Source organism: Corylus avellana, chromosome 3 (assembly GCF_965113065.1).
Source record: "Corylus avellana chromosome 3, dhCorAvel1.hap1.2, whole genome shotgun sequence".
Lineage (NCBI taxonomy): Eukaryota > Viridiplantae > Streptophyta > Magnoliopsida > Fagales > Betulaceae > Corylus > Corylus avellana.
The window spans coordinates 5,002,928-5,013,190 of NC_142492.1; the positions used below are offsets into that span (position 1 = coordinate 5,002,928).

At 35.9% G+C, this 10,263-nt stretch overlaps 1 protein-coding gene across 1 annotated transcript; it reads left to right on the forward strand.

Annotated features, from left to right (window-relative positions):
• The first annotated feature begins 5,160 nt into the window (after positions 1 to 5,160).
• On the forward strand, positions 5,161 to 8,400 carry LOC132176078 (uncharacterized). Its single transcript, XM_059588200.2, has 2 exons — positions 5,161 to 7,354; positions 7,443 to 8,400. The coding sequence occupies exons 1-2, from the start codon at positions 5,225 to 5,227 to the stop codon at positions 8,085 to 8,087; spliced, it is 2,775 nt and encodes a 924-aa protein (XP_059444183.2). The 5' UTR covers positions 5,161 to 5,224; the 3' UTR covers positions 8,088 to 8,400.
• The last annotated feature ends 1,863 nt before the right edge of the window (positions 8,401 to 10,263 follow it).

Genomic DNA, 10,263 nt, shown 5'->3' on the forward strand with positions numbered 1-10,263 from the left:
ATTTAGTGTCATATCTTCTTTGAGAGTTCATCTCCACCTCCAATGAAGTGGAAATAGTTCTTTTTTATCTAGAACTGTCGTGGAGCAGGCTTCTTTGTCCAATGATGCAGAAAATATATTTTCATTGACCGTCTCATCGCCATCATTATTAGTACTCTTTTTTTAGTAGTATGTGTTACGATCCCCTCTCTAAAAGTCTCTACCAACGTGTTGAAAGAGTTATAGCTTTTTCCATAATAATAGTCATTGGTCTCTTTATTTGATATTTTCATGTAATAGTTATTTCTTTCCTTGCACGTATCGTTGTCCAAGTCCTAGTAGGTTTATAATTTCTAGTCCTAGTCAAGGTGGGGATAACAATTCCTAACCTAATTTGAGTTGACTGTAACCCTTATTGAAATAAAGAGGCAGATAATAATTATCATAAATCAACCTTGTGTTGTGAGGTGAGGTCCTATTTTTCATCCTCTTCATTCCACCATAAGTAAACACAGCAGGACCAAGTTGGCAAGTCTTCTTTGAATTGCATGACATACCCACCATTTGGTCAATGAACTATGAGACCAGATATGTTAGGATTAATTTTTCGTTTTATTTGTAGTTTGAATTTCATGCATTATAATGGCTATTTTTGGGGTGTTTGTTGTGGTCCCTCACACCCCTTCCTTTTGTAGTTTTATTTCGTTTTAATGTAATGGTTATGTTGCTAAAAATAAATAAATAAATAAAGATGTGCACTTCCATTTCATAATGAAGCTTTTAAGTCCATTTAGATTTACAAATGTAAGCATAAAATTATAAGGTGGATAATCAAATACACATTCAAGGGTTCTTTATGATATTATGTGGGTGTATATGTAAAAAGGTTTCATTCTTTAAGCTCTTTTTTTTTTTTTAGTAAAAAAGTCAAATAATTAAGTACTTTTGAAGCTCAATGCAATTACAAACAAGCTCTAAAGATAACTTAGATAATGCTGGAATGCTATGAAAGTTTTTAAATATGTCAATTATTGCGCACATACTCTAGCAAAACGGGCCACTACCCACCTTGTGTTTAGTAGCATTCCCACTAGTTCTCCCATTCTCTTTTCCATCAGGATAAAAAATAGCAAGGACCCCGCTTGTAGCGATTTCCTTATTCAATTAAAAAAAAAAAAGAAACTCTAAAGACAACTTAGATAGTACTCATATATCTTCCGTTGAAATCATAATATTATATTATGGTCTCTATCTCTAGAAATCTTTTTAAAATACTTTGCAAACAATAATTATTGGTTTTTACTACTAAACACTTCTCAAAAAACATAAAAACCTTAAAACTTTTAGAAAACTTCTCCCACCTTCTTATAATAATGTTTTGAAAACACATGCCTACTTTTTCAGATGTAGGCTATTAAAAAAAAAAAGAAAAAAAGAGTAATAATAGAATTTGGAAGGCAAACTACAACCTCCAACAATCATATTGACCCCTAGGAAACTCTAAAGATCAAGTATTCTTTTTGGTAACTTTAAAACCAATATTATTTTGGAATTTTCTTTTCATTTTCCTTATTATTTTTACAAACCCAATAATAAGATTAATCCCTAGTTTCATCCGTCACTCATTTTTTATTTATTTATTTATTTTTTAAATTTTCCTTGGGTTTGAGGAAAAATAGCGTACGATTAACGCTATATGTTTGGTTTATTCTTCTTTCACGGCAATGCCGTGTTGTTTGGTCTGAAAACCGTGGGGGAAATGAATGCGTTTTCAAAGTCGCCAATCCGTTGACGTTGATTTAGTCTTTTCCATATTTAATTTTTGAGTATTTCCTATCCATCCAGAGCAAAGAGTTTGACGATGACTTGAGGAACGACTCTGATAAGTTCCGAGAATTTTCCAACCTTATCCAGCTTTTGGGGGAGAAGAAACAAAGGCCCAAATTTATCCACAAAATCAAACGTCCAAAGGACAATAATTCTCCATGAATTAATTAATCGATTGAATTTCTCTTTTATTTTCTGTCATTTTGTTTTCAGAAGACAAACAACCCATTAAAAAAAAGAAGAGAGAAAATACCCTTACAAAAACATTAACAGTCATAGCCATATTTTTATTTAATTAGAAATGTGTGATGACTTTTTGTGTTGTTGTGGGTGGTGGCATCTTTGTTTCTGATGGGTGATTGAGGGTTTGTGGATGATGTCCGCTACATACTCTAAATAGATGGAATGAGATTTTTTCGATTCAAGTCTGTTTTTGAAAAGGGGAGGACAAATTTATCCTTTTACTTTCTTTTTTTTGACAGATTTACCCTCATTTTTCACAATAATTGAATTCTCTTTGTTCTAAAAAATCTAAATGCCCAATAGATAGGGCAAATACTGAAATACATTGAGCAATTTTTTCAATGAATTGATGATGTAATTAATTTCAACTTTTTATATATAATGTGAAAGATGTGGGAGTTTAAACAACTATAAAGTATAGTTATTTAAGAAATTTTGACTATCCTTATGAAATCCGCCATCCAGGAGTGGAGCTAGGATATTCATTGAGGGGGGGCAAAAAAATTTCACTATAGTGGGACGAAATGGAAACATCCGTGAGACTGTAGAAGACGGGCCTTGCAACAGGGGTCTAAGAAGGCGTGATTGTTAATAGATTGGAAATATAATATTTGTCTCTGCTAACCAATTTTAACACGAGCTCGTTTAGAATTTAACTGAGGCTCAATAGAATCATTGTTTTTCTCCATAATCTCAGATAACTACAATTATATATTTTATACAATTAAAATATGAAACAAAAACTATATCAATTAATAAATAATTAAATATAAAAATAATTATCAAGAATAGCAATATAAATATCAAAACAATTAATTTTTTTTTAAAAAATTAAATCTAAATATAAAAATTTAATTACATACCTCAATTTTTTGTTGAAGTTGGAAAGTGAAAGGAAAAACCAACAATTTAAATCTAAATATAAAAATTTAATTACATTCCTTAATTTTCCGTTGAAGTTGGAAAGTGAAAGGAAAAATTGACAAGTCTTTAAGAAGAAAAATGCCTCAAAGTTTTGTAATCTTTGTAAGATGTAAGGAGATTTGACAATTGATCTTTAGCCTCTTTTGAACTTAATTGGCACATTGTTCTAGGAAACAAAACGTGTGGTAAGAGCATTCCCATTGAGCTCTTTAAATTTGGTTTTTCTTTAAAAATTTGAAATAACTCATATAAAGAGTCATTTAACAAGCTCTCTATTCTATTTCAAATTTAACTTTGATTAACAAGGCTCTCCAAATACTAAGTGCCAAAAAGTGAAAGTTATTTAGTTTTCTAATCTTATATATTCATTTTCCTTCTCTCTCTCATCTATCAAGAGCAAAAAAAGAATTAAAAAGATGAGAAAATAATAATATTTAACTAAAATAGAGGAAGATATAGATAATTTGATATTTGGTTTATTTTAAAAGTGACTCTTTAAGTTTTTTTCTTTTTTTAAAAAAAGAGTTTTTCTCTTTAAATTTAACTTTTATTTGAATAACTTAATATAGAAAATTAGAAATAACAATTGATTTTTTGGTCTCCTTTTTATGCTTTGCAAGTTGCACGCTGTATTTTTTTTTTTTCGTTCTCTTGCACGCATGTTAGCATGTACCATGTCTTCTTCCTTTCTTTAAGAAAATTATTGGAAAGAGTTAAACATGTGGACAAGACTTTATAATTTTATAAAGATTTTTTGGTCTCTTTCTTATGCTTGTAAGTTGCACACTGTACCTTTTTTATTTTATTTTATTTTATTTTATTTTTCTCTTGCATGCGTGTACCTTATCTTCTTCCATAGTTTAAGAAAAATATTGGGAACTGCATCATCTTCAACCTTTTGTTCTTCTGCAACTACAAGTTTCGAGGTACAATGGTTAGAGTTGACTCAACTGCATCATCTTCAACATTTGGTTCGGGGGGCATTTGTCCTCAAGAATTGCTGAAGGGGGGGTGGGTGGGGGTGGGCATAAATCCATAATCATGGCATTAAATTTTTTTTTTTTACCGAGGGTAAGAAGAATTTTGAGGAGCTCAACCCCCTCTCCCCCCACCCCTGCCACCATCTAAACCCTTCAAATTCCTGAATTAGCTCACCAATGTTGACCCTAAGTGGCTCATCATCTCCAAATTTAAAGCTTTTTAAAATTTTCTTAGGCCATTGAACCACCACCCTTGATGGTATGCTGTCTTGCATTAATGTCAAGACAATTGGACTAAATCTTCAAAATTATTACTATGTAGAAAATTAACCCCTTAAACCTATCCTATATATATTAGGTTAACTAATATAATATCAGTAATGTTATTTAGTGTCCTCAATGGGTAGCTCAATCGGCTAGAGATCACACTCCATGAAGCGAAGGTTACTAGTTCGAATTTCCCATCCCCTTTTGTGTGGACATGTCAAAAAAAAAAAAAAAAAGTAATGTTATTTAGTAAAATAGGTATCCAATTGGCATACAACTTAATGAAGTGATAATGAAAAGTTGAAAACCAACCATTTGATACCACTTGTTAAAAAATAAAAAAACAATCAGGACTTGATTTTTACTATAACGTCCTCTTAGTTGTATGGCAGTTGTATAATATTAGCGAGTAATACAATTGAGTAAGTTGCCATACAATTGAGATGATGTGGTAATAAAAATCGGCCTTTGAATCAGTAAGGACTTTGTAAATAGTAAAATCAACAGTTGATTTTCACTGTCACATCATCCCAATTGTATGATAATATGAGGAACATAAATGGTCTAACGAGAGGAATGAAAGTAATTGACATGAAAGCTTCCCTAAGCGTCCCAATCGGTGCAATCGGTGAGGCGACTTTTGGACAAATTTTCACCATGATTAGAGATCCTGTTGACAATTTAGGTCCGGTAGATACTCGCACAACATCTCCTATTCAAAGATATGCACATGCTTTTAAACAGTTAGATCTTTTAAATCTTTTATTACAAATAATTTTATAAATTTCTTTTGTGTCTCTAAAAAAATGAAATAACTTTTAAAATTAGAATTTGATCAAAATTCAATAGTGATCAATCACAAAAAGTCACATCGTTCTTAGAAGGACAATATAAGAACACAAGGACTTCTACCGTTACTCATTAGTGGTCCAGTCTTTACTAATCTTCAGTGGTGCCCCTTAACTTGGTCTTGTTCAATGTTCTTCAGCACATAGAAAGAATCCATGGCAAAGGCAGAACTGAACTCTTCTGCAATGACAACCTCTTCACACAAATGGCTTCTCATGTTTTTCCTCCTTTCTACCACCTTCTCTTTCAACTCTGTCTCATCCTCAGCAACTCAACCCCCAGATTACTACTATCACTGCTCTTCAACCGTCCCTCCATCTACCCATAACGAAGCTGCACTCCCAAAATTACCTCTTCCACGCTCCCATGAAGGTTACTATACCGGCGGCAACCCAGTTCTGGAACCAAACCCGTTTTCATACTCGTCAACTTTCTTAAACTCCATCCTTCTTCGCACGATGTCTGTCTATGACACCGACGTTCCAGGCTTGTTCAAGCTTAAAGGGCGTTTGACATTTCCAAGCGCCAATAAGTACAACAGGATGGAAGATTTCTCGTATCCCCGCCAGGTATACTATTCTACGTCTGAAAGAAGTTCTGTAAGCTTTAAACTGGAGGGGTTCTGGTCAGAATCAAAGGGAGATCTTTGTATGGTTGGATCAGCCTCTTCATACACTAAAGAAGGTAATTTGCTTGATCTTTCTGCTGTTCTTAAACTCCATAATCTCACAAGTTCCACTAGTATTACTAGTTTGATTACTGGATCTTTTGAGAGCTTGAGTACTTCTGCCAATGATCCAACCCACTTCGAGAAAATTTCTGTATTGTTGCTTCCTCAAATGGAGTATAAATACACACCAGTTTCAGGAGATTTCAAAACCGGAAGTGATCTTCCAAAGGGTTTATCACTTAGTTCTCTTCCAAAACACCAATTATGCTCAGTAGCCTTGGGGGGATTCCATCCGTTCAAATTGAGATACGACAGCGGCTGCAATTCTGCAAAGAATTGCAGTCCGTTTGATGCAGGCATGGGATATGTTCCTCGTTTCATGTCCATGTCTATGATCGAGTGTTCTGAGGACAAAGAAACGATGCGGGTTCTCGTGGAGTTTCCTCCTAACACTAGCTACGTCAGTTATTACCGGAGTTTCAATCCTGAAACGACTCTGGTGGGGGAAGGAACATGGGATGAAACAGAGCATCAGCTCTGCATCGTTGCTTGCCGAATTTCGGGCGTGAAGGAATCTTGGGTTAATGCTCGTGTGGGTGATTGTTCAACAAGATTGACCTTGAGGTTTCCTGCAATCTGGTCAATCAAAGATGTTAGTGACATGGTGGGGAAAATTTGGACCAACAAAACCATGCAAGAGAAAGGTTATTTCGACAGGATCATGTTTCGAAGTTTTCGGAATAGAATGGCCGGGGTTCCTGACTTGAAGTATCAGTATACAAAAATTGACACTGCCAGGAAGTTATGCCAGAAATCTGAGAAGCCTGCTAGAATCAAAGGGGCAAGATACCCAAATGGGTCTTCTATTTCAGTCATGAGATTTGATTCCTCTGTGAAAAATTCTAAAGGAACAATCGCTTGGGGTTATTCAGTTCCCATCTCTGTTGGCGCTCTGTTTTATGAGTACTCAAGCTCCCAAGACTCTGAAGCGGAGGCACCAGATCTCGGCGGCAGCGGTCCGGTCAATATCAGCTACCAAATAAACCTTCAATCGTACAATGGGTTTTCTCCGTTTAACGCATCTTCAACACCATATGAGAGCTCTGAGATTTTGGCTGAAGGGACATATGATGCGGAAACAGGACGCTTGTGTATGGTAGGCTGCCGAAATATTGGCTCTGACGATCAAATACCAAGAAATGATTCTTGGGATTGTGAGATTCTTGTTGAATTTCAATTCCCTTCATTAAATTCGAGGCGTGGAGGTTACATCAAGGGAAGCATTAATAGCGCACGGAACAAATCTGATACACTTTACTTTGAGCGTTTAGAGTTGTCTGCAACTTACGAGGATGGATCTTCCATATGGAGGATGGATGTGGAGATTGTCATGGTACTTATCTCCACCACACTGTCGTGTGTTTTTGTGGTTCTGCAGGTCTTTCATGTGAAAAGGCACCCTCATGTGCTTCCCTTGATCTCCCTTGTCATGCTTTCAGTTCTCACTTTAGGCCAACTGGTGCCTCTTGTGCTGAACTTCGAAGCCCTGTTCTTCAGGAGTTCGAGCCGGTGGAACATAATGCGCAAAAGCGACGGATGGCTCGAAGCGAACGAGGTAACGTTAAATCAAACACTTATTCCAAAAGCTTAAGCTGAGTTGATAAGAAAGAGTAAATTTAATCATTTAATTAATATTCTGACAGGTGATTGTTAGGGTGACTGGAATGGTAGCTTTCTTGCTGCAATTCCGTCTTCTGCAAAAAACATGGTCAGCAAGATGGAGTGATGGAAATCAAAAGAGCTTGTGGGGTGCTGAGAAGAAGGTTCTCTTCGTGGCTTTACCATTATATATAGCAGGGGCTTTAGTTCCTGTGGTGGTGAACTTGTGGAACAGCAGCGAAAATGATGTTATGATGGCCTCAGCTTTCATTACAAGTAGTTACCCACCGCGTTCTCTTTGGGGAGGCTTGAAATCTTATGCTGGTTTGGTCCTGGACGGTTTTCTGTTGCCTCAAATACTGCTCAATATGTTCTGGAACACAAAAAGGAGCAGTCTTTCTTGTTCATTCTACCTCGGAAACACTTTTGTCCGGTTGCTGCCCCATGCATATGATCTTTACAGGGCTCACAAGTATTCTCACCACTATGATGGGTCATACATATATGCAAATCCTGGTGCAGATTTTTACTCCTCTACTTGGGATGTTGTTATTCCTCTTGGGGGTTTGCTTTTTGCCTTGATCATTTACTTGCAGCAGAAGTTTGGTGGTCGTTGCATCTTTCCTCGGAGACTTAGAGAGTTGGAAGGATATGAAAAGGTGCCTGTGTCAGTGTCTAGTGATGCATAATTCCCAAGTCAGATGAGTGGCTTGATTCAAATCATCAAATGGGAGATTAGAACTAGAGTGGCAGCAAAGTGCAGAATTACTAGGGGTTTGTTCATAATTGCTCTTTCGGTGGCGTTTTTTGCTTTTTAGTTAAAAAAATGTTTAGAGTGTTTCGTATTTGAAGTTTGACTTTGGTGTTGTAACATGAAACTGCAACATATGTACTGTAGTTGTTTTTTACAGCAACTATGCCAAATATTGTTGCACTGTGTTTTCATATTAAATTATAATCTTGTTTGCTGCCTCTGTCTGTTGGCAGCAAGTTCTAGTTGCATTTACTGTTAGCTGTATGTTTACTTGTTGCAGGTTTGTCCGGGAAGTGTTGTATTTTGAATTTTCAATGACATTACTGTTTTTTCCAAAAATAAAAATAAAATAAAAATCTCTGAGTCTGACTTCTACAGATTCATAATTTTTTATTTGTTTATTTATTTTCTAGTGAGAGGTGGAGAAATCAGAAATGAGTGCAAAATATTGGTTCTTATGTTTACCCTTTGGCCTCTATGATGAGACAGGACACCCTGCCTCTTTAGCGACAATCAAATTGCTCTAGCAATCATTGCACGATCGCTTCGACGGTCCTGACAACCACCGCGAGGCTACCAAATAGGTGGTCGCGGCCATCATGGGCCCAGCAGTCATTAGCATCATGCTAGCAAATTTTTTATTTTTAAAAATTTATTTATTTATTTATTTTATCTCCACACGAAAAAATTGTACAAAGACAAAGACAAAAAAAAAAAAAAAAAAAACATATAAAGCCTGCAACCCTCTTCGTTTCCTTTCCATCCACAGAAAAACGAACCTCTGCACTAGAAGTAGTCTAGAACACTCGAAAAGAGAAATGATTTAACGAACCATGATGTCTCTCAAACCCTCCGCTCTCCACCCTCATCTTCTGCCACTATGCAACACCCAATTCCCTCTTTCACTCCCACAAAGCCACAGTCTCCCAAACCCACTCTTAACCAACAAGCGCATGCCCATTCACCCGCGTCTCGTCTTTAGCTAAATCTCCCAATTCGGACCGCTCCCCGCGGAAAACAGAGGAAGAGAAAATGACCCACGAAGGGTCATTTTCTATATAATGTGAAAGATGTGGGAGTTTAAACAACTATAAAGTATAGTTATTTAAGAAATTTTGACTATCCTTATGAAATCTGCCATCCAGGGGGTGGAGCCAGGATATTCATTGAGGGGAGCAAACAAATTTTACTATAGTGGGACGAAATGGAAACATCCGCGGTAGAAGACGGGCCTTGCAACAGGGCTCCAAGAAGGCACGATTGTTAATAGGTTGAAAATATAATATTTGTCTATGCTAACCAATTTTAACACGAGCTCGTTTAGAATTTTGACCGAAGCTTAATAGAATTGTTGTTTTTCTCCATAATCTCAGATAACTACAATTATATATTTTATACAATTAAAATATGAAACAAAAACTATATCAATTAATAAATAATTAAATATAAAAATAATTATCAAGAATAGCAATATAAATACCAAAACAATTTTTTTTTTTTAATTAAATCTAAATATAAAAATTTAATTACATACCTCAATTTTTTGTTGAAGTTGGAAAGTGAGAGGAAAAATCTGTTAAGGAACCAATAGAGTCTGTTTTATAGTTGTTCTTATCTTTTAGTATTATCCTTATAGTTGTTCTTATCTCTTCTCTTTAGTGTTCTAGTTGTATTTGTTTTACTTATTTGTATTGAATTAGGTCTCCTAGTTTGTATCAAGTTTGGGTTTGTCAAACTTGATTACAATTGTAACTCTTTGCCTATATATACAATGAGAACGAAGCTGAGACTTCATTCCGCCAAAAGCAATTTTCTTTGCTTTCTTTCATGGTATCAGAGCCAGGTTCATACCCCTCTCAATAAGATCCTTGACCCTCTCAAATTTTTGGGCCTTCTTCAACGGAATCAGCTTCTTCTCCAGGCAAATTCGCAGCTCTTCTTGCTGCCCTCAGATCACCTTTTCTCTTGCCGCACCTGCTGTACTGCACCAACATTGCCGCACTGCACCAGATTGCCGCACCTACTTTCTTTCTTCTTGCTGCACCAAATTACAGCCTCATTGCTGTTCTTCCCCTTGCCACTCGTTATGCTTCTCCATCAAGGTCTCACGT